This window comes from Mustela erminea, chromosome 4, assembly GCF_009829155.1.
Source record: "Mustela erminea isolate mMusErm1 chromosome 4, mMusErm1.Pri, whole genome shotgun sequence".
In the NCBI taxonomy this organism is placed as follows: domain Eukaryota; kingdom Metazoa; phylum Chordata; class Mammalia; order Carnivora; family Mustelidae; genus Mustela; species Mustela erminea.
The window spans coordinates 73665970-73692224 of NC_045617.1; the positions used below are offsets into that span (position 1 = coordinate 73665970).

General features: G+C 36.1%; 1 protein-coding gene across 1 annotated transcript in view; it reads right to left on the bottom strand.

The window, feature by feature from the left end:
- The window catches only part of RSPO3 (R-spondin 3), an 89340-nt gene that overhangs the window by 22412 nt on the left and 40673 nt on the right, over window positions 1-26255 (bottom strand). The window contains exon 4 of the mRNA XM_032339609.1: window positions 24752-24949. Within this exon, the coding sequence (XP_032195500.1) occupies window positions 24752-24949 (198 nt within the window). The remainder of the gene's footprint in view (window positions 1-24751; window positions 24950-26255) is intronic.

The following is a 26255-nucleotide window of genomic DNA, read 5'->3' on the forward strand; positions in this document are numbered from 1 at the left end:
TGACCCTTAGAGATGAATGATCTTCCACTTAATCTTAGCCAATGCAATCTGGACAACCTCAGGGTTGGTAAGGCTCCTCTTGGGTGGTTTTCATTTGTTTTAAGAACATTACAGTATCTCATAAATCTGTATTTATTATATTGGTGAGTAATCTACTATAATTAAATATGAAATGCTCAAGACAATGTCAAGGTAACACTGGGGTCACAAAACTTTCTTTTTAATGGTGGTTTCATGGCTTCAAAAATACTCTGGAATTTGCTTTTGTCTTTACGTCTGCATCTGTTTAACATTATGAAGAATCCAAGAGCATATCGTCTTCAGATGGGTACTTTATAAGTGTTTTAAAATAATAGTGATGATTTTTGATGACAAATACACAATAGTTATAAGGAAATAATTTAAGATGAATTTTGGAAAGAGTATGGTTAACAATACCCTCATTCAATGTGATGTTTCCTCACCATTATTAGCCGATTTGGTGAGCCCATTTTAAAGAATACAGTGTTTAGATATTTGAGATATCTAAGAATATCCAGAATTGATACCAAATCTATTCTTAGTGGTTTTCAGACTGAAACTAATATGGAGATGTAAAAATCAGTTTAAGTTCATGAATTTGGAGACTATGATTTGGACTAGACTGTGATGTGTGTGGTGTTAACCTTTGCAGTACTGTCAGGGAGAAGAAGGGTTTGTTAAATGATTCGATATTGAACCAAATAGTTGTTTAATTATCAGAAAGCATAAAGTCTTCCAGCACTTTGTACTCATTAACAAAAATAATCAGTGTTCTCAGAAGAGTATTATTTGGTAACTGAAGCAAACATCTAACCAAGCTCCAATTGGCAGCAACAGATTAACCATATGCAATTCAAGAGAGTAACACAGCTGAATGTCTTTCAAACATACTCTTTAATTCCCATGAGCAAAGCTCCTACTTCTTTGAATTTCGGGAGTTTTTAATATTCGGGAAGATACATAGCCTCCCTTGCCCAGAAAAAAACTAAATAATGTGTTTTGGAACTTAGATAAAGGTCCTTCAATAAAGGATCTCTATTTTTATTTCGAAGCAAGAAAATAAACAAAACAAATGGGAATAGTTGAAGATAAGAAACACAAATAGAGGGCTAACACCACAAATCAATAGATGACCACAGATCAATAAATAAGTCTAATACTTGGAAAATGTATATTTTAAAGGACAAATAAATTATAGAATATAAAGAGAGGGAGGTGAGCATTGATTGCTTTCAATAAGCTGGAGAAATCACTTCTTTTCATGTTGAAATGGGCACTAAAAAGATTTTAAGATTAAATAAATTTTCATGCATCTGTGGTTCAAGTCAGGAATATAAATGAGTGAAGTCTAACAGTTCCTTACTCATATGATGTTGTGGCTAGTTTAAAGAGCAAGATAAAGCTGCCCAAAGATAGAAAGCTTCTCCATAAATCTAAGCACTATTTCTATCAGACTTTCTTGCAAACTGGCCTAAGACAATTTTGCTGAATACTTCATATGGAAATCTATTGTATGTCTGAGAATAAATACAAATAGATCATGAAACAGGCTTTGTTTAAGCAATGTGTTGGTGACTATGTTTCCAGTTCTCTGACTCCATACATACTATTCTAAATTACTGTGCAGCACACACATAATTTAAACTTTGAGAAAAATGGAGACTAGTTCCATCCTAATGGTTCTAGAGAATATGGTGGCAGTGCAGTCAAGTGGAAAAGCCACAGGACGTCTTCCCATAAGGACAACAGCAATAAAAGAAAATCCAGCATAGATGCAGTTTCATGTTTATCTACTGCTCTCATTTATTAACATTTCATGTTTCTTTTGCCCTCTTCACACCTCTTGGTCTATTCCTGATGGAAGCATATCCACTATTCCAACACTACGCTAAATGAAGTGTTTGTAAAAATGCACAAGCAAGGCCAAAATGGCAACCACCAATTTGTTCTTACTTCTGTTAGGACATCCTTGAATTTGAGAATCTCCAATTATGTTTCTGGTGCTTTAGATGGCTTAATAGACCACTAGTAGGTTTTTACCACATCTTAATTCCAAAAATCTGTATATAATTTAAAGGAGACATATTCATGTGTTTCTGACTAGATTGCCATTAAGTTTATTTTGTGAGTTCAATTTCATGTCTAAGAAATATTTAAAAGCCTCTCTGAATTTTTAGCCTTTGCAAAAGCAAGGTATCACAAACACACCACTAGAAAGGGGCTGTTCTTTAACAGCCCAAACTAAAGGCTATAAATAGCTATTAATAATACTACTGGAGGAAATAAGTGCTCCCATCATTTTACAAACAAATAGCTTACTGTGCTCTGCTGGCCTGCATGGGTGAGTATGCTATACATTTATAATGCAAACATGAAATTCTCATTCTATTGCCAACGAGTGTCCAAAATGAAGTTACCATATTCTAGAAAAAACCTTGCACCACTTCCTGTGCCTTATCTCACGTGCTTTCAGCAGATGTCTAGTGCAAGTGAGAACAGCATGTGATTTTCCCATATGGAAATCTATTGTATATAGTCATGAGTTCTCAAGGAACCACCCAAAAGTCATGCCGCATCTACTTTATTCAAACATGCACATGGTGTTCTGTCTTGGAACTCTATCTACTTAGATCTTGCTTCAGGCTTGGAAGCCTCCTGGGGTGGGAACTTTGCTCCATGTCTGGCATATCCACTGATTCACACAACACTTGGGAGACCATACATACTTTGTAAATTGAGTCAAAAATCTGAACCTTTGAAATAGTTTTTAGTGAATCTCATTTTATGTTTTCAATGCTCTTTTAGTGTATTTGAATGCGGTATTGATATTCATAACGTTTTAAAAAGCCAAATGAGGGTCTTTATTAGGATCCATATATTTTTTTTTATTAATTTTTTATTTTTTTATAAACATATATTTTTATCCCCAGGGGTACAGGTCTGTGAATCACCAGGTTTACACACTTCACAGCACTCACCAAAGCACATACCCTCCCCAATGTCCATAATCCCACCCCCTTCTCCCAAACTCCCTCCCCCCAGCAACCCTCAGTTTGTTTTGTGAGAGTAAGAGTCACTTATGGTTTGTCTCCCTCCCAATCCCATCTTGTTTCATTTATTCATCTCCTATTAGGATCCATATTTAAACATAACCCTGTGAATGGCACAAAGCTCTTAGAGCCTGAATGTTACTGATACTATTGACTGACAGAGTCCTTGTTTAGACAACATGATGCTGCTCACATAACCACTTACTGCATTTGGGTATGATGTTGACAATTTGTGAAAGCCATTTGGCTTTAAAACATCAGTGTGATTTGAAGCAAAAGGGGAATCATTGGCCAATTTCCTCATCAAGTTCAAGCTTGTTCTTTGAACAACCGAAAGTTTGTAAAACAGAAAGACTTAGCAAATTTAGTGGTAGAAATAGAACATTCTCAATTTTATTAGCAACAAAATGACAATAATAAGAAATAATGGCTAATGCCAACCACATGTGTGGTGGGTATAATTAGAAAAGATCGGACAGATAGAGATAAATGATCATCTTAAACATGTGGGCAGGAGTGTTAGAAAGGGACAGCATGGGATGCAGGTTGGATTAAGAGAAAAAAGATCCATGTCCTAATCCTGATTCCCTTACTTACTAGCTAACACTGTGAAGGTAGTTATCAACAGTTTTTACCTCAGTAACTTGAACTCTCACTAGATTTGTCATCAGGTCTGGGTTTGAGTCTTGTGTCTCCACTTACTACGTGTGATTTTAAGTCAACTACTCATACTCAGATCCTAACTTCCTCATTTAAAAAATGGAGTTGATAACAATACAGAGATGCCTAGAATATTTAAAGGACTACATGAGCTAATTATGCAAAACTGCTGAGGTTTAGACAAATCATTACTAAGTACAGCCCAACTGGAAAAAACCTATGTAAATGGATTTGGCTGTGGGATTTGAGTAAGGACTATAATTTAAGCAAATTATTTTCCTGTCTTTACCTTTCTGTAACATGATTTCTGGTCCATTTTAATTCCCATGGAAAGCCATTTTTACTTCTTCTTCAAACTAAAAGTCTCATCTCTATTTTAATCACCTTATCAGGTTCCCAAATAACATAACTAGATAACTGAACTCTTGTGGCCTCGTTAGCCTCCAGAGGTGAATAAATTCTCTTTCAGTTGTCATATTATTTAATGAGATTTCATGGAATATAAAGATTTAAGCCAACTCAGAATTTTGATATTACTTTTTAAAAAATTTCTGATTTAAGAGCACCACACGTTAAACAATTTGGTTTTGGGTAGCGAGCTTGATAGTTAAGAACATATTAATGATTCATAAGCACCCTTTCCAGAGAAATGTTTGTGAAACTAGGCATTTATATGCAAAGGAATAGAGTTTCATAGCAAATCAATGCTTAATCTGATGAACTAAGAATATTTTTATGTTTCCTATGAAATCTTGGGTGTTTGTAGTTCGAGGATTCTGGATCACATGTTGGTAGTTTTATTCTTCTCATTATTCCAAATATATGTATGTGCGTATGTATACTCAAGTCCTTTGGGTCTTAAACTAACTTATTTTTTAAAAGTTCAGTATTGCACACACAATTTTAGTTAAGCAATAAACATCTGTCATCTGCCATTTATTAATATTAATTATAAATGGTCAGTGGCTTATGGGATCCAAGTACAGCAGCTGAGATTTTTCTAAAGTTGACCTCCTTAGAGTTTATATAAAAAGTGTTCCTAAGCTCCTAAACTCGTAGCCAAGTTTAGGCTGACATGCAACCTAGTATTTTAGATTATGCATTTAGCAATCAAAAAGGGAGAGATAAATGACAGAAATCCTGAAAAAAACATTGTGCCAGGGGATTGGGTGGGACCAATAGTAAGGAAAGATGTCCAAAATGATCCAGTGCCATACACTTATTACAAGTTAAAGGTTATGTGTTCAAGTGTATGTATTAGGAATGTCTCTTTTTCCACAGTTTTGCTGCTTCAGATGGAAGCTACGCTTCTGTAACTTAGTAAAAGTGAATATGAATTTGAGGAAAAACCAAAAAAAAAAAATTCAAAGCCCCTCATGTAATATTTATATATCATATTTTCTGAAACAGCTAGTGCTTGTAGCTACTTATCTCTTGTCACCCTACAACATCTTAACAGCTACAGCATAATATATATGAAGATGTGTGATATAACCTCTGCATGATGTATGCTGGGGGGTACACTGACATACTTTTCCCTTCTGAGAGATGAGCAATTTTCCTAAGAATAAATAAATACTATTAATTAATAATACTATATAATTAATATTAATATTATGCTTAATAAAGTGTCCATAGCAATGTCAAGTTCAGATTTTACCTAAATCTAATTGGAAAACATAATAGAGATTTCATAAACCATCTTGTTACTGACCTCCTATAGAGTACTCTAGCACATGGCTATTGGTTAGTTAGTCCTACTTCAATATAAGCACTTCTGTATTTTTTAATTATCTTACAATGCCATAAAATGCACTAATGTAATATTTACCATCTCAATGATGTTTAAGTGCATAGATCAGTGGCATTAGGTACATTCACACTTGTGCAACCATCACCGCCACCGATTTCCAGAAATCTTTTTGTCTTGGAAAAACTGAAATTCTGAACCCATTAAATGATAATTCTCCATTCTCCATTACCCCAGCTCCCTGGCAACAACCATTCTACTTCTTGTCTCAATGATTCGGACTACTCTGGGTACCTCATATAAGTAGACTCATACATATGTGACTCGCTTATTTCACTTGGCACTGGGTCCTCAAGGTTCATCCATGTTGTAGAATGTGACAATTTCCTTCCTTTAAATTTCTTTTTAATTGAGTTACAACTGACACATTACATTGGTTTCAGGTGTACAACGTAACAACTTGTTATTTGTATACATTGTGAAATGATCATCACAACAAGCCTAGCTATCATCTGTCCCCATACAAAGTGAACTTCTTGAATTTACTTTCTTGGCAACTTTCAAGTATGCTCTCAAATATTAATGAAGTCACCATGCTGTACATTACATCCTCATGACATATTTATTTTATAACTGGAATTTTGTACCTATTAATCCTTTTCACCTGTCTTGCCTCCTCCCCAAACCTCACCCCTCTGGCAACCACCATTCTGTTCTCTGTTATCTATGATTTTTGTTGTTTGGTGTGGTTAGTTGCTTTTAGATTCCACATATAAATGAAATCATATGGCATTCATCTTTCTCTGTCAGACTTATTTCACTTAGTATAATTCCCTCACATTCCATCCATCATCCCTGTTGTTGCAAATGACACAATTTCATTCTTTTCTTATGGCTGAGTAGTATTCCACTATGTGTGTGTGTATGTGTGTTTGTGTGTTGTAAATAATGCTGCAATAAACATGGGGGTGCATATATCTTTTCATGTTAGTGTTTTCATTTTCTTAAGATAAATACCCAGAAGTGGAATTGCTGGATCACGATAGTTCTATTTTTAGTTTTTTTGAGGAAACTCTATACTGTTTTCCATAGTGGCTATACCGATTTACATTCCCACCAACAGTGCATGAGGGTCCCCCTTTCTCCACATCCTTGCCAATACTTGTTATTTCTTTTTATCTTGATAGCCATTCTAATAGTGATGTTCAGCATCTTTTCATGTGCCTTTTGACTACCTGTATATCTTCTTTGGAAGAATATCTATTCAGATCCCCTTAATAAGGCTGTAGGAGATTTTTATATATTGAGTTGTATGAGATCCTTACACATTTTAGATATGAATCCCTTATCAGATATATGATTTGAAAATATTTTCTCCCATGCGGTAGATTGCCTTTTAGATTGATGGTTTTCATTGCTGTGCAGAAGATTTTTAGTTTGGTGTAATCCCACTTGTTTATTTTTGCTTTTGTTGTCTTTGCTTTTGGATTCATACACAAAAATTTATTGCCCTGACTGATGTCAGCTAGTTTACCAACTATATTTTCTTCTAGGGGTGTTGGGTATTACATTCAAGTCTTTAATCTATTTTGAGTTAGTTTTTGTGTGTGTGGTATAGGACAGTTGTCTCATTTCATTCTTTTGCATGTGGCTATCCAGGTTCCCCAACACCATTTAATTGACAAGACCGTCCTCCCCCCAACTCTATATTCTTGCATCCTTTGTTATAAATTAATTGACCACATATGGGTGTGGATTTATTTCTGGGTTCTCTATTCTGTTGCATTGACCTATGTGTCTGTTTTTAATACCAATACCATACTCTTGATTACTATAGCTTTGTAATAAGTTTGCAATCAGGGAGCCTGATCCCTACATATTTGTTCTTTTTCAAGATTGCTTTGGCTAGTCAGGGTCATTTGTGGTTCCATATACATTTTAGGAATAGTTTATTTTTGTGAAAAACATCAATGGAATTTTTACAGGGATTGCACTGAATATATAGATCGCTTTTGGTAATGTGGACATTTTAACAATATTAATTCTTCCAATCCATGAGCATGAAATGTCTTTCCATTTCTCTGTCCTCAATTTCTTTCATCAATAACTTAGTTTTCAGTGTGTAAGTCTTTGACCTCCTTGGTTAAAGTTATTCCTAGGCATCTTATTCTTTTGGATGCAACTATAAATGGGTTATTTTTAAATTTCTCTTTCTGATAGCTTATTGTTGGTGTAGAGAGATGCAACCAAATTTTGTATACTGATTTTGTACTCTACTACTTTACTGAATCCATTTATCAGTTCTAGCAGTTTTTTTTGGTGTAGTCATTAAAATTTTCTATATATAAAATGATCCTATCCACAAATAGTGACAGTTTTGTTTGTTTCTTTCTTTCTAATTTAGATGCCTTTTATTTCTTTTTATTGCCTAACTGCTCTGGTAAGTACTTCCAATATTATGACAAATAAAAGTGGGAACAGTGGGCATCCTTGTCTTTTTCCTGACCCTAGAGGAAAAGCTTTCAGATTTTCACTGTTGAGTTTTAGCTGTGGTCTTGTCATATATGGCCTTAATTAAGTATACCCTCTATACCCACTCTGTTGAGAGGTTTTATCATAAATGGATATTGAATTTTGTCAAATGTTTCTTTTGCATCTACTAAGATGATCATATGATTTTTATCCCTCATCTCATTAATGCTGTACATCACATTAATGAATTTGCAGATGTTCAACCACTCTTTCATTCCCTGGAGAATTTTCTTCCTTTTAACGGCTGAATGATATTCTACTCTATATGTATACATCACATTTTGTTTATCCATTCATCTGTTGATGGACACTTGGGTTGCTTCTACCTCTTGGCTATTATGAATAATGCTGCTCTAAACATGGGTGTACCAATATATCTTTGAGATCCAACTTTCAAATATTTTGGGTGTATACCTAGATGTGGAGTTGGTGGATCATTTAGTAATTCTATTCTTAGTTTCTGCAGAACCGCGATGCTGTTTTCCATAGTGGCTCTACCATTTTACATTTTTACCAACAGGGCACAAAGTTTCCAATTTCTCCGTATCTTCACTAACAACAAGCACTTGTATTTTTATCTATTTCATATACTGGAATGTGCATAAGATTTCATTAAAGCAGAGGGTTCTGTTACTACTCCATTTTAAAACTACTTTTCTGGGGCACTTGGGTGGCTCAGTCAGTTGGGCATCTGCCTTTGGCTCAGGTCATGATGCTGGGGTCCTGGGATCGAGTCCCACATTGGGCTCTCTGCTCAGCCAGGAAATCTGCTTCTCCCTCTGCCTCTGCCCTCCCCCTGTCGTGTTCTCCCTCTGTCAAATAAATAAATAAAATGTTTTAAAAAATAAATAAAACTACTTTTTTAATCCGATCTTCTCATTTTGGAAGCATCTATAAATAGCCCAGCAATCTATTACAAGGAGCAAAACGAGACTCAGTAAAATGCTCATTAAAAAGGCCAGTCTTCTCCCTATGAGATACCTATTAGAAGCCTCCTCATTTTTCCCCCCCCTTTGGTCCCTTTTGGTGACACTTCGCACACCACATTTCCAAGGACAACTCAGTTCAGTGTTCAAATCTACTTTCCAGAATATCTTGGTCCTCAGTTACCTCAGGCAATGAGAATAAACTCACTGAGAAATATGTATTTCATTCGAGAGAGTCTCTTTCCACTGTAGCAACTAAGTAGGTGGCTTCTTTGGTTGTTTAAAAATAGTGCTGATAAGAAGTGATTCAAACAAGAAGAAGCAGGTAAAGTCAGTGCAGTGATACATTATTAAATATCTATGTAGTTCTACAAATGGGGTTAATAACATCAAGACAGTTGTTGATGGAAAGTAATAAAATAATACTATAGAAAAATACTGTGTGGATAAAGCAGCATGATATAGTAAAAAGTGCAATGTACTGGGATTCCCATTCCTCTTCTGTCATCACCAGCCTTGTGGCTTCACTTGGGCAAAGCCTCTTATCCTCTTTAGGTCTTGGTGTCATTTATTGCCAAAAAAGGACTGATGAACCATTCATCTCTAAAGTGTCTTTTGGCTCTCTCATTCTCTTGTTTCATATGATACTGCTCTTAACAAGGGGAATAAGACTAGTTCCAATACACACATCCGTTTAATGAATTGCCAGAGGCAAAAGTGAGTTTATGAGGGGCAAAGGGTGAGAGAGCTTACATATATATTTATGATTCACCATATGTATACCCTAACACATTACACTAGTGTTTCTAGCAATGTGTCGCACACAACAGCTGCCCAACAAATGTTTATTGAATAAATACCCACACATTTAAGATTACAGTATCTAACAAGTTTTTAAAACATCGGCAACCAAGAAGGAAAAGTTGTAATTATTTAAAATATAAGAAAACATACTATAAACACTCAAATAAATAATAGGGTAAGAAAAATATTTGCTATACACCTGACAAGAGGTTAATATCTCTACTATACAAAGAGTTCCAACAACTGACTCAGAAATTACTAGAAAAATGGGCAAAATATACAGATAGGTGCCTACAGAAATCCAAATAAATTAATGTCTATAATAAAACAACAGGATTTCATTTTTCATCCACCAGATTGGCAAGAGTTTGGAGAGCTAATGACATCCACTTATGGCAAGGATAACAAAAATAGGTATTTCTGATGTACTGCAAATGTGAACTGTTAAAACCTTTTTGAAAAATAACCTGGGAGAGTAAATTAATATTTAAAATGTGAAATCCTTTGACTTATCCATCCAGTGTTTGGAACTCCATCGTATGTTGGGCCTCACAATTACTGAGTGCTTACTGTGTGCCAGATACAAGTCTAAGAACTTTTTACACACTCGCTAACTCCTCACGATAACTTTGCAATATGGTTAGTTATCATCCCCATTTTCCTCAGATGGAAAACAGGGTATACAAAGGCTAAATAATTAGCTTAACATTATAGAGTTAGTTAAAAACTCCACTGAGATTTGAAAACGATTTCTGTGGTTTCAGAGCCTGTATTTTAAATACTAGGATGTATCCTGCCTCTTTTACCTTTGATGGAAGGTGAGTGAATCAGTTCATTATCATTACAGAGATCTTTCTTTATTATAGTAGTAAGGGTAAACAGGAACAAATTTTACTATTATACCATTATGGTACGTTGGTATATATGCCATTATTGTACGTATACGTAATGTAGCATATATACAATTACTAGTATTAAAAAATGCTTTTGTAAAAAATAAACAAAAACGCAAATAAACAGCAAGTCCAGAGTTGAACTGAGATGGTTCTGCCTTCCTGATGACTCCACCAAGTCGACACTGCAAATATTCAATGTTATATTCTGAATTCTATGAACATGAAAAGAAACAACTGGAAAACTGAGGAAGTCTGCAGGGAGGAAAGGATGGTAAGGCAGGGGGAGGGGCACTAAGGGAATCAAACATGGTGGAGGGAGAGAAATCAAATATAAAAACTCCCCTTTCCTACACAATTCAAAACAAAATTTGACAAATTGGACAAGTGTGAATCCACCAAAGTTCTGCTCATGAAATCCTTTAGTAAGCTATGTTTTAAGCTATTGAAACAAACAAGATTTGAAAGAAAACAAATCCCTTTACGATTTTGGTGTTGGTTGGAAATAACATGCATCGTATCAGATGTTTACAGTATGTATTTATTATTCTGAGTGATAAAAAAGATATTTCACTCTCATATATACATATTTCATAAAATAATTGGCTATCCAATTAGCATTCTACTAATTATGGAAAACTAGTTTATTATTTCTATATATTAGGATAATAAGGTTGCAATTAATTAGATATTAACTATTGATTCTAAGTATGCATATATTTTATGTCTTATTTTTGAAATTATTTGCAATTATTCATGTTTCCCAAGTGTGGGTTTAGTATGTCAATATTTTCTTGCCTAAAATGTGATATTATTCAAAATATCAGTGAAAAATAAGTAGCATTATGCCGTAGACATTAAATGTCATGAAACGCAAAAATAAAAGAATATCTTATTTTAAAGTGTACATATTTTGCATGGAGATATAAAATGTAACTGGACTCTCTTCAGAAACTCTTTCCTAAATCTTATCCTTTTCAAAAATAAGAAAAGCAGGCTTCTCCAGCAGAAACAACAAATAAACAAAACAACCATTTACAAGGCATTATGGCAGTCTGGGCTCACAGAGGCTGGAGTTATGACCGGGTGGTATATACACAGTATAAACACAAGAGTTCAGTAATTGGGTTTGAGTTAATTTTAAAGTTCCAGTGACCTGGTCCATAATCAAGCAAAAGGTCATTACCCATACTGGTACATTTCACACAGAACACTCAGCAACTAGAAATGGAAATGGACACGTCTTTACTTAAGCTTGCATAAATCAATTCCAGGAACTACTCATACAAGTTGTGGGTTCATTTTCTATTCATTTCAGAGCCACTTTACTCACATAAAACTGGAGAAATGGTTTCCAGAAAACCAGAGAAATCAGAAAAAAAATTAGTTAAATTAAAATATTATTAGCATTATGCTGATCATGCTTCTCTAGTCTAAAATAGAAGAAGGAAACAAAAATAAAGGGAGAACTTACTCTTCTTTACTTAAATCCCCCCCCCCCATGAATAATATTGGATAGGGATTACCCTATACAAGAGTATAAACTCAATTTTTAAAATTTTGAATTTTTTTTTTTTTTGGAAGGAGGTAATTTTTATCTGTTGTTTTGTCAGCCTAGCATCCTTATTTCTAGGTAGAACCATCACTCAAAATGGCCCACATGTCCCTTGATTTCAAGGATGGTCATGCAGCTCAGGCAGACCAATCACAGGACTCCAGTTCCCTTGCCAGTGATTGGTTCACAAGGATGGGCTATGTGACCCAAGCAGGGTCAACCTGAGTCCCTTAATGAGAATGCATGAATGAACACCAAGAGGGAGAGCACATTATGCTTTTGGACTAAGAGCAAAATGAGTGGATATAGAATTAGGACTGCCCAGAGCCAGCTTTCCCCCTGAGTGGAGAGAAGTGTTGCCAATAAGCAGAGGGAAACAGAAGCAGGAAGAGTTGAAATGATGAGAAAGACCCAAAAGATATTGTTTGAGCACTTAGAGCAAACTGTGCCTAAAGCCAATAGTTTTTCTTTTTGCTTAATTTGAAATCTGTCATTTTTAACTAAAATGTCCTGATGAATACAGATGGGATAACAGTGAGTTTTGTGAAAAAGGATTTATCAATGGGGGATATATACTGATACATTGTTTTTCTGTTAGAGAAATAATTCCTATATTAGCAAATAACGTTTTTGAAGAAACTGAAAGAAAAAACATAGAAAACCGTTTTCAATGTAGGATGTGAGAAATGGGGTACTTTACACAAAAAGCAAAAGACACTGAGGATTAAATGGCAAGAGAGATATACACGGAAGGGAGCAGAAACATAGAGGATTAAGATGTTTCGATGACTCTGCCATTTACAGCCATTTTGTACATGTTAATAATAACAGCCCACTGGTGCCAGGCACTGTGCTAGAAGCTTCAGGCTTGGATTTGTTCAGCATTAAAAATTAAACCTCGTCCTATTTGGGGTCTGATTTGACAGCAATGTGTAAAAATCAAACTATTTGAGGAGTGCATTTCCATTCATGATGCTAAACATGATATGGTTCTAAGGTAAACAAGTTTGAGAATGTTTCTGTTTCAGTGATGTCACAGAATTTAATTGTAATCTGGTCGTATTTGCCTGATCGCACCCCTTGGGAGGCCTCAGTCCTTTCTGCAAGGCTACAACAATCTACAAAGTTATTCTGTAATGCTTCCATGAAGAAGTTGATGGAGTAGATAAAAAAAAGGACAAGATAATGATCTACAGAAAGAATCATTCTTTTGTGCCTTCAAATGTAGGATGTCTTCTCTGCCAAAGAGGTTTCAGCAACAACAGCAGTTTCAAGGAGTGTCTGTATTAGGGAGGTGGGAAGGAGGACAGAAGCATGAAAGGAGAAGTGTCTTTTTGCTGGAGAAATGTTTACTTTGTAATTAGCAAAGGACAAGAAAGCTCTTTTGGAAACTATCCTGGGGGGGGGGGGGGATGTCCAGAATTTAAATTTATGCTGATGCTCTCCGAGTTCTCTCTCTAGGGAACCCTCCATAACTGGCAGGGATCTCCTTTGGCTAGAACAAGCTGCAAAGGAAGCCAAGGTTTTGGGGTCATTTCTCCAAAGGGCCCGTTAACTCAGCTCTGTTCCATAGCCACAAGTTGTACCTTTAACCCCACTAAGCCATCTTACAAACACATATTAGCACATCAGTATGGTGGTCACGGAAGAAAGACATATATTTGCCTTGAGACCACACCAAAAGTAGACAGAGGTATTTCATTTTTGCCAGCATAAACGAATGTCTTCGTGACTGTTTCAGCGAACTCCAATTAAGACTGCAGCTGCTGATGGGGCAAAGCGCGAAGATGAAAACTCAACACAGTTAAATGCTACAAGTGGGCTGATCATTGGCCGTAACTACCTTGTGAAATGACATATTATGATGCCAGCATCTAGGATAAGAGATCCGTGATGGCAGGGGCTTTTGCCTTTCTTGCTTGCTGCTATATCCTCAGCCTAGCACATACTTGGCGCTTTAGTCAATGATCTGTTGAGTGTATGAAGGTACTTTGGCCTGGACTTTCATTTATTCTTCCTATTCTTCCCATTACAAATTGGAAAGTACAATAGAAATATTGTAGATGCAGAAACCACTGCGTGTGTTTTTACAAGGGAAGAGACAGTACCTTAGATAGTCAAAAATAAAAATAAAAATAAAAATTGGGTGTATGAACAATCACAGTCCCCTAACTGCAAACAAAAGAAAAACCTTGTGGTAAATGGCAAAAATGGTTGATGCTCTCCAAACACCCCTGTGTAGGCACACCACCTTGCCAAGTAATTCTGCAGCTTCTCCCACCAAAAGGTGAAATCTATTTCTCCAACTCTTGAATCGGGGATGGCCTCATGACTTGCATAGGTTAAAAGAATGTAGTGAAAGTGGAACTGTGCCACTTCCGAGCCTAGCTTCAAAAGCAATTCCTTCTATTCTCCCTCTTGGAACCCTGTTGACCTCCTAGCCACCTTACTGATGATAGAGACCTAACACAAGTTCCTCAGTTACCTGACCAGTCATGAGCTGCGCAGTGGATCTCAGCCTCAATTGCCCACTCACATTTATTTTTAAAGAGACAGTTGTTGTTTTAAGCTTCTATGTTTTGGGGTTAATTTGTTATGTAGCAAAAGCTAACTGAACAACTTCATCCTTGTGCACAGGACCTGAACAATGGCAAGACCATTGCTTGCTTAGGGACTGAGGAGCGCTTTGAATAGCAGTTACTACTCAATTCAATAAACTGACCAGTACATGTTATGTTACACGTACCAACGGGTTAAAAAGCATTTGTTATTTATAAACATCTCAAAAAATAACAGACATTTGCAAGAGTAACTTATTACAAAGACTTCTTTAGAACAGTGATCGCTGAGGTACACACCAACACAGCAGAGAAGCCTAAAAATGATGCCATCACCATAGCAAGGAAGGGACTACACAGATAATGCTAACACTTAACTATTTCCTCCATAAATATGTCCACATGAATTTGACCCCCATGAATAATGTCTCAAACATCTTAGACAGCCTGCAAAAATGGAGTGATATAAACTTGGCATTATAAGGAGTTCATAACTCCTGGTTGAATAAAAATGGTACAGTGCCTAGGATTGCAAGGCATGAACTAAAAGGCTTCTCATTTTCTGCATAGATTTTCCTTTAACACTGAGAAGTTTAAGAACATACAATGGGATTACGAAATGTGTTAGAGGCATGAAACCTAGTAACTGTCATTTCATTTTTTTTTTTTCAACCTCTAGCTAGGTGCTGGCTGTGATCTTTCTGCTGCATTACTTACCAAAGGGAGTAAACTGTGCATACAGGGGATCGTGGCATGGTCTTCAAACCATGTACCTGGGCAGCAGAGGATCCTCACAAAGGTCCTGCCATTGTAATGTCAATGTCAGAAGAAACAGTGAAAAAGGTTGGGGCCTGTAACAGCAGCTGTAACTGTCTTTTATCTGGATGGATAACCAATTCGGACACTTATCCACTGAGTTTTCAAACTGATTTGATGCTTCAAGGGTTCAGTGGGAGTTGGTGGGAAAGAAGTAATAGAGCTAAGGAGAAGAAAACATGATCAAATAAATTAAGGGAAGAGGCCATGAATGAACATGACTGAAAGATCTGAAGATGAACTTGTGCATTTATGGGAGTCTTGAGAGATGAACACCAGTGCTGACAGCCTCCAAAAACAGTAGTACACCTGTACTATTTTTAAAAGCCTAATCTTTGAATTAGGTTGAGGTGTATACAGACTGTAATCTTTCAGTCCGTAACAATGACATTCTAGGTCTGGTTCTTTAGAGAGATAAAATTTTGAAGTATTAGGTTGAACCATATGAAACTGCTAATATTTGGCCGCATTTATGACCTAGAAAAGTGGCAGTTTCATATAGTTCAACCTGAGAGATAGGAGAGGGCTTAAAGCAAGAGACGGCTATAGCCACATATTTAGTTTAGGTGAGAAGATGGGAAAACCATGGTTAAACAACTGCCAGGCTTCTCCATTGAGGACATTAAATGAAAAATTTGCCTTAGCTTTTAAGAGGAGGTATATACATTTATACTAATAAACATCTCTCTGAGTGAAGGATGTTATTTACTGCAATGGACTACTTTTCTTGGAAGTTTTAAATATACCCGAAAATTTCTGTGCTGCAGTATTTTAAATTAAGCAATATTAATTTTTGATAAAGTTGATTATTCCCTTTATATTGGGGAGGAAAATTTCCCCCTCTGTTCCACCATCTGGTCCTTACCAAGGATTCATACCTTTTGAGTGTTTTCATTGGTGGCAACTGGTCCACCCCAGAATTTGAACAAACAACCCATTTCAGTAGGGGCTGGGTAGGTCCCAAGAAGGGGTAACAGAGAGATACTGTTGAGTTCTGCTTGCACTATTAGCAGATAGTTTTTGTTGTCTGCAGCTGCCCTGTGCAAGGTCGTGTATTCAGCAGCACCCCTCCCCTACCTAGATGCTTGTAGTATTTCCCTCCCCCAAGTTGTGATATTCAGAAATGTCCCCTGGGGAACAAAATCACACCTAGTGGAGAACAATCATCTCTAATGCCATTATTATTTCTGCTCTGTATTTTCTCAAATTTTCTCTGACCTATCTCAAGGGGCTAGTCTATTAATTGGGTGCAGGGAAGGAGCAGAAAGCTCACATCCTCCAGGGCTCACACAGGATGAGTGTCTGTAGGCCAGCTGGTCTTCCTCCATGAAGTGAAGGTGGGGAGAGGACATCTAGCCAACTGGCATACGACAAATTTGAGCTAATGAATCCATCTCTCTGGATTCTGATGAACTGTTCTGGGAATCTTTGCTCAATGTCTTGTTTTGCATTTGAATGAATATCTAATATAAATCCTTCCTGTAGAAAACTGGATGATCCTTTACTGGAATAGTTGTTATAAAGATTTTAAGAAGTAAACTAAAGGAGAAACAAGCCTAGGAACAAAGCAGACTCATCATTTTTTAGTTGCTTGATTTTTTTAAAAACTGATAATGCTGTTAATTTTAAATAGAGAGCTATTTCTCAAATACCGGTATTTGAGAAAATAATTAATAGTGATTATTAATTAACATATAATTCTTTACCTTATGTGAAACCAAGATTTTACAACTTTGCTTTTAATTTGGGGAAAGCACATAATGTGACCTATAATATATTCCAATAATGCAGTCATTTCCACATTTATCTCTTCCCTAGAAATATTTTTGGACATTTTATTTACAAGGAAACCTCACTTTATTGCACTTTTCTTAATTGTCTTCACAGATACTCTGATAATGCTGTTAATTTTAAATAGAGAGCTATTTCTCAAATACCGGTATTTGAGAAAATAATTAATAGTGATTATTAATTAACATATAATTCTTTACCTTATGTGAAACCAAAATTTTACAACTTTGCTTTTAATTTGGGGAAAGCACATAATGTGACCTATAATATATTCCAATAATGCAGTCATTTCCACATTTATCTCTTCCCTAGAAATATTTTTGGACATTTTATTTACAAGGAAACCTCACTTTATTGCACTTTTCTTAATTGTCTTCACAGATACTCTGATAATGCTGTTAATTTTAAATAGAGAGCTATTTCTCAAATACCGGTATTTGAGAAAATAATTAATAGTGATTATTAATTAACATATAATTCTTTACCTTATGTGAAACCAAAATTTTACAACTTTGCTTTTAATTTGGGGAAAGCACATAATGTGACCTATAATATATTCCAATAATGCAGTCATTTCCACATTTATCTCTTCCCTAGAAATATTTTTGGACATTTTATTTACAAGGAAACCTCACTTCATTGCACTTTTCTTAATTGTCTTCACAGATACTCTTTTTGTTTTTGTTTTTTACAAATTGAAGGTTTGTGCCAACCCCGCATCCAGCAAGTCTACTGGCACCATTTTCCCAAAAACATTTACTCACTTTGTGCCTCTGTATCCTATTTATCCCTGTGATATTTCAAATTTTTTTCATTATTGTTGTGTTTTTTTTATGGTGATTTGTGGTGAGTGACGTTTGAGGTTATTATCATAATTGTTTTGGGGCACCCACACAAGATGGTAAACTTGATGGATAAATGTATGTATTCTCACTGCTCCACTGACTGGTTGTTCCCCCATCTTTCTCTCTCTTCTTGGGCCTCCTTATACCCTGAGATACCACAGTATTGAAATCGGGCCAATTAATAGCCCTACACTGGCCTCTAAGCATTCAGGTGAAAGGAAGAGTCACACATCTCTCACTTTAAATCAAAACCCAGATATGATTAAGCTGAGTGAGGAAAGCATTTTGAAAGCTGAGACACACTGAAAGCCAGGCTTCTCGTGCCAGGTAGCCAAGTTGGGAATGCAAAGGAAAAGTTCTTGAAGGACACTGGAAGTACTACTCCACTGAACAAATGAATAATAAGAGAGCATAACAGTCTTATTGCCAATACAAAGTTTTATTGGTCTGGACAGAAAACCCAAATCCGCCAGAACATTCCCTTAAGCCAAAGCCTAATGTAGAGTGTGGCCCTAACTTGACTCAGTTCTGTGAAGGGTGAGGGAGCTGGGGAAGCTCCCGAGGAAGAGTTTGAAGCTAGCAGAGGTTGGTTCAGAGGTTTAGGGAAAGCTGCCGTCTAAAGGGCAAGATGAAGCAGCAAGTGCGGACGCAGAAGCTGCAGCAAGTTCTCCAGAAGGTCTAGCGAAGATCATCAAGGAAGGTGACCACACAGAAAACAGACTTGCAATGCAGACCAAACAGCCTTACACTGGAGGATGATGGCACAGGGCTTTCAGAGCTAGAGATGAGAAATGAAACCTGAAAATGTGACTGAATTGCTACAATCTCATGATCGGACTTGAACAGACAAGTTGCTTCTAACGGATGATCCAAGAAAGTGGTGTTTTGAGATGGAATCTATTTCTGGTGAAGGTGTCTGAAGACTGTTGATATGACAGCAAAGGATTTAGGTTAGTTTATAAACGTAGTTGATAAAACAGCAGCAGAGTTTGAGAGGACTGACTCCAGCGTTGAAGGAATTCTAATGTGGGTAGACTGCTATCAAAGACATTGCAAACTACAGAGAAATCATTTGTGGAAGGAAGAACTGATCAATGTGACAAACTTCATTTGTGTCTTAGTTTAAGAAATTGCCACAACTGTCCCAGCCTTCAGCAACTACTGCCCTACTCAGTCAGCAGCCCATCAACATCGAGGCAAGACCCTCCACCAGCAAAGACAAGAACTAAGCTCATGATGATGGCCAGCATTTTTTAGCAATGAAGTATTTTAAAATTAAGGTATGTACATTTTTTTCCAGACATAATGCTATTGCACACATAGTAGTCTACAGTATAGTGTAAACATAACTTTCATATGTTCTGGGAAACAAAAAAATTAATTTGACTCATTTTTATGGCAATATTTGCTGTGTTATGGAGGTCTGGAACAAAACCCTCAGTATCTCTGAGGTATGCCTGCATTTATATTCTAATGGATCCTTTTCTCTTTCTGCTTGGAGGGATGCTATTTCTTCTTGAATCAAGGAAGTAGACCCTGCCCCATTTCTTCCATGACTCTGCTCTGCTTTCTCCTCTCTATCCCAAGATCATGCACTACATGTAATTAATTAGTATGTTCTTCACGCAGTTAGCTAAAGAACATCATTTCTTTCATTCTTTGTGAATTTCCTCAAAACCCAATAGCCACAAGAAATTCTCTCCAGTTAAAGAAATGTACAAATGAATGAGAAACATATTCAGTGGTTCTCCTTCCTCTGACCCCCTGTACCTCTACACATATAGTGTCAACCTTTTTGCATCAAATACAGGCACATATGTATTCCCTTGTCCTGTTTCACACCCCTTTTATAAGATAGTGATGTCCAGTATATCAAAAGAGTCAATAAATATAAGTTGAAAACTGTTGAACATGCATTTTTCTCCTTGTTTTCTTCCATTTCAATATTCTGTTTTAATGCCCATGTGAGACTACTCCATATGTTAGCCTTTATACTCTCTTAAAATATATGTTATATGTTGGAAATCTCAGATATATAGTTCTACTAAGATAGGCTCAAGTTAGAAAATACTGCAATAGTACTAATTTCTTATTAAAACTGGTAATTGAGGGAGCAATTAAGACTGATTAAAAGGTAAGGGAAAAATTCTAAAATATGCAAACAAATAGTACATCAAATAAAAAATGTAGGGGGCTACAAAAATTACATTTATAACCTCATATTCATTTACTCTATTCTAAACATGAGAAGGATGTTAGTAAAAAGAAGTGCATGTTTGTAAGATTTTGCAACCAATTTTTTCAACATATTTATTAAAATACATCTCACGACTTGAAGAACTCATTCTGTTACTAAAAACTACTTCCATCAATTCAGCTTCTTTGTGTACATTTTGGCAAGTCATTTCTGGATCTTATCATTCTTCCCTGGAGACCTTGCCTTTGGCAATTACAACATAGCAGGAAAAAAAAATCCTGAACACATGTGCCATACCTTTTCCAAATATGAGTTATCTACCTCTGTCTTTTGTGAGCCTCTTAGACAGAGATGATATACTTAAGTTTAAATTAAAGATTTTCAGGCTAACTTTTATTTTAAGAACCTAATCTTTTAGCTTATTCTTCTAGAAATGCTGAAACCATGAGCCTGAAAGATCTTATTTTATAAGTCTATAAGCATTTAGGAACCACTTGTATAACGGCTATTCCAGCGGTAGGAGAAATCAAGCTTTTATCACTTTATTGTATTTATCATGATATATCTCCATGAATATTTATGATACATATCTCACAATCTAAATGGGAAGACTCCAGGTAGCATTATTATTTTGATATGATGTTTGATATAGTGGCCTGTCCAGAGTTCATTATTATTTTTCTCTTTGGTTTCTTTGTGTTCAGATAGCATGTATGGTAAGTTATCATCAAGAGAAGTTAAGAAAAATATTAAGTTAGGGAAGTAAGAAATGAAGGGAGAAGTGGTTTCCTTCCTATGTTAAATTTCTGGGCCACTTGAAAAAAACTTTTTGAGACATATACAAAGATGAATAAAGATTAAACAAAAGTGGAACTAAATATGGAATTATAAATGTGATCTACCTAAATTTTTCCAGTTGGATGAAGTTCTTTTAGTAAATGTAAATGTCACTATATCCTACTCAGAGAAGAGGAAAAAACACCAGAAGAAACTTTTAAGCCAAGTGTATGTCACAGGTTATTATTTTAAACTTCTTGTGCCATTATTTATCTTATCTATAGCTAGTTTTAAAAACTGACATTTTCAATGTTAATATTTAAGTCAAGTCCTAGCAAAATATACTAGAAGACCACATTCTCAAATGAAATACTAGTATCATAATTTAATTTTTCTATTGGATAAGATTTTCTCCACTTATATTTTAAAAGTTAAGTATGCTGAATACTGTTTAGTAATGTAGAATCTTTGTGAAAAATAACATGAGCAAGGACCACCTGTAAGTCATTAAGTTTCAAGAAAATGTAGCAAACATAAGTAAATATACAGCTATGGGAGTTTACCAACAAGCTGAGTGATGAAATATTTGATTTCCAAATCCAACTTTTAAAATTTAAGATGTTTTAAATTAATTGGTAACAAATGCCAGAAAGACCTTTTTCACTAGCCAATTTTCATTCCTTAAACCTAATTTTAATGAAAACCTCTTACAAATTTACGAAAGCTTAAAGTTCCCTTTAAAATCATCCATGTCTTCAAAAATATTATCACATTAACTACTTGATTACTAATAGCAACAGCAGGCTGGATACATTCTGATAATGGCCAATTCTTCTGGTATAGTGAAAGACATTTTGCAAAGTACCAGTGATCCACAGTGTTTCTTAAATGATCAATGTTCATGTTTGCATACTCTCCTCTCTGTTCCCACTAAATTTTGTTCAAGTATCTATAATCTTCCTTTCCTATATGATATTATGATTATCTATATAAGTATCTCAACCTTCTACTGGATCCTAATTATACCTTCAGGATAGGGGTAGTACCCTATTCAGTTGTGAATCTCCAAGACTTAGCACTATGTGTGGCCACAAAGTAAAAATTCAATAAAACCATGCTGAATGAAAGAATGAATTAAATAAAGCACAGGAAGTTCAACTACAGAGGCACCCAAACTCCTTTCAAGCTGCAATTCATTGAGAGGATCATTTATTGGCTCAACAGAGCTGCCAATAGGTACATAAAGCTATATAACTTTCTTTGTAGGCAGTGGGATAGAGGACATTAGTGAGAAAGATGGAAAATTATATTTTAAAGGACAACAATTGCAGGTCTCCTAAATGGAAACTTAATTACTCTAAAACACCATATTAAATGGTATATTTCTTGGCAATCATAAGACTTCAGAACAAGCTCTAACACAGAGTTATTATTTTTTAATATTTTATTTATTTATTTGAGACAGAGAGCACAAGCAGGGGGAGCGGAGGAGGAGGAGGCTTCCTGCTGAGCAGGGAACTCAACATGGGGCTCCATCCCAGGACCCCAGGATTATGACCTAAGCCGAAGGCAGATGCTGAACCAACTGAGCTACCCAGGTGCCCCTCTAACAGAGTTATTTATTATTGATCTAATAGGTTCTATAATCTGGTTTATAAAGTTAGTGTAAAAGTAAAATAATCTTGGGATCAAATGTCATTAATGCTTAAATTATATGTATAAAATATAGCCTTAATGATTTACTTCAAATGTGAAATCAGCATTAGAAACATGTATTGGGGAGCCTGGGTGGCTGAGTCAGGTAAGTAAGTGTCTGACTCTTGGCTCCAGCTCAGGTCATGATCTTGTGGTCATAGGATCAAGCCCTGCACTGGGCTCTGTGCTCAGCACAGTGTCTGCTTCAGATTCTCTCTCCCTCTCCCTCCCACTCTCTCTCTCTCTCTCAAATAAATAAGAAACATCTTTAAAAAATACTGTAGAAACACATATCCATTTAAATATTTTTTAAAATGCTATGTAACCTTTAAAATAGCTTTAGCTACAAAAGCTTACAACCTAATTGTACTACTCTGATTTGTAGGCAGTGAAAAAAAAATAAGTTTACGGCTGGTGTTGCTTCACTACGATCTTGTACCATATAGTATGCAATCTCATGTTTATGAGGCTTCTCAAAAGTTTTTTAGGTACTGGAAAGGATAAGAAAGATAATGACCCAAAAGACAAACATAGGCCTAAAATTTAAAAAAATGCATCATTTTCCCATCAAGATCAAATTAACACACATCTATAGCAGTTTATAATTTTGATATCAGACTCTATTTTTAAAAACTGCACATCTATAGTAAATGGAATTGGTTCTTTAATTTCCCTTTCTATATTTTCATTGCTAGTGTATAAGAAAGCAACTGATTTCTGTGCACTCATTTTGTATCCTGTCACATTACTGAATGGCTGTAGGAGTTCTAATAGTTTGGGGGTGGAGTCTTTTGGGTTTTCCATATAAAGTATCATGTCGTCTGTGAAGAAAGACAGTCTGACTTCCTCTTTGCCTATCTGGATACTTTTTATTTCTTTTTGTTGTCTGATTGCTGTTGCTAGGACTGCTAGTACTATGTTGAGCAAGAGTGGTGAGAATGGACATCCTTGTTGTGTTCCTGATCTCAATGGGGAAGGCTGTCAAGTTTTCCCCTATTGAGAATATTTGCTGTGTGTTTTTCATAGATAGATTTTATGGAGTTGAGGAATGCTCCCTCTATCCTTATACTTTGAGTTTTAATCAGGAACGGATGCTGTATTTTGTCAAATACTTTTTCTGCATCAATTGACAGACCATGTGGTTCTTCTCTCTTCTTTTATTGATTTGTTCTATCACATTGATTAACTTGCAAATGTTGTACCACTCTTGCATCCCAGGGATAAATCCCACCTGGTAACGGTGGATAATCTTTTTAATGTACTGTTGGGTCCTATTAGCTAGGATGTTGTAAAGAATCTTGGCATCCGTATTCATCAGGGATATTGGTCTGAAATTCTCTTTTTTGTTGGGGTCTTTGCCTGGTTTGGGGATCAAGGTTTTGTATCAACATGGATGGGACTGGAGGAGATTATGCTGAGTGAAATAAGTCAAGCAGAGAAAGTCAATTATCATATGGTTTCACTTGCGGAGCATCATAAATAACATGGAGGACATTAGGAGAAGGAAAGGAAAAGTGAATTGGGGTAAATCGGAGGGGAAGATGAAAGATGAGAGACTGTGGATTCTGAGAAACGAATTGAAGGTTATGGGAGAGCCTGGTGGTTGGTATTAAGGAGGGCACTTATCGCATGGAGCACTGGGCGTGGTGCATAAACAATGAATCTTGGAACACGAAAAAAAATAAAATAAAATTAAGATGTTAAAAAAAAACCCTGCACATCTATATTCTGTGATTTACAGCCAACATACAGTTTGGTTGGTGTACCTTTCAGGATTTTAGATACCAACAATAGTATTAAATGTTTCCTAAGAAATAAGTGAAATAAATTGTATCAAATTGTGAGAATTCAAATAAGCACATTTTGCTAGTATGATTGTACCTCGTTCTCCCTTCTGACACTTCTTTCTTTGCACTGTACATTTTCTTGTCTCACTGGTGGGGGGACACAGGTTACCCTTTGCTGACGGATGCTGTGTTATTTCTCGGACCCGTGTTTCAGTCCCTCTTTTGAAACCACACGTTTTTCCTTTCTTCATGCATGGACTCCAAGGACTCCATTCACTGGCCTCACAGTGCACTGAAACAGAACAGCAGAAGCAGGCTCAGCGGGCTCACAGATATTTTCACAAATTTTAAGAAACAAAAATATTTGCTTCTATCAATACTTGTTCAAATTCTGAGAAATCCTGTAGAACAAACTTGGGCAAGATGACTTAAAACAAAGAGAAAGGGAAAGGTAGAAATATAATATTTTCATGCTTATAAAATATCAGGTAAACTCATTCTTGCATTAGGTTTACTTTTCACTCTAGATTTATAAACCTGGGCACTAAAACAATTACTCGCAATTGGCCAAGCCTTTATTGATTGATCCTGACCATAACGTGATAGACTAGTCATTATTATGTGCTACAGATCTGCTTCTCGAAATTCAGCGTGCAACAGAATCACCTGGAGGGCTCGCTGAAGCACAGACCATTGGACTCCACCCCTGGGGTTTCTTATTCAGTTGTCTGGGACCAGGTCTGAGAATTTTTATTTTTATTTTTTAAAGATTTTATTTATTTATTTGTCAGACAGAGATCACAAGTAGGCAGAGAGGCAGGCAGAGAGAGAGAGGAAGAAGCAGGCTCCCTGTGGAGCAGAGAGCCCGATGTGGGACTCGATTCCAGGACCCTGGGACCATGATCTGAGCCGAAGGCAGAGGCTTTAACCCACTGAGCCACCCAGGCACGCCGAGAATTTTTATTTTTAACAATACATACGGTACCGATTTGCATGTACAAAGAACACCCTTGGAGAACTTGTGCGCTAGAGAATGGTTAAGCAAAAAAGGTGTCCATGGGATACCAAGGTGGCTCAACTGATTCTGCCTTCGGCTCAGGTCATGATCCCAGGGTCGTGGGATGGAGCCCTGCGTTGGGCTCTCTGCTCGGTGGGGAGCCGGCTTCTCCTTCTCCCTCTGCTGCTCCCCCTGCTCTCTCTCTGTGCCAAATAAATAAGATCTTAAAAGAAAAAAAAAAAGGCATCCAGGTCATTGACCTGGATTCACTGCTTTTTCCACTTCATGTGCAGTTGAATACTTAAATATTATTTATTAACAGGAATGGTTCAGACATAGCAGCATCTATTTTAAGTGGATTCTGGGTCAATTTCAGCTGAGAAACTGCTTCTAGAATCAATGTGAAGAAATGATTTCTAAGATGAACAGATGTAATTTTTCTAAAGCTTCTTCTGTAGATTTTCCCCCCTTTTTTATATGTATTAATCTCTTCCAGAGTCTTGTAACAGATTTCTGCACTTCTAACCAAAGTAAGTATCTGCAAGATGCTATTATTCTATTTTTGTTCATACAACTTCCTAATTTACAATAACTGAAACAG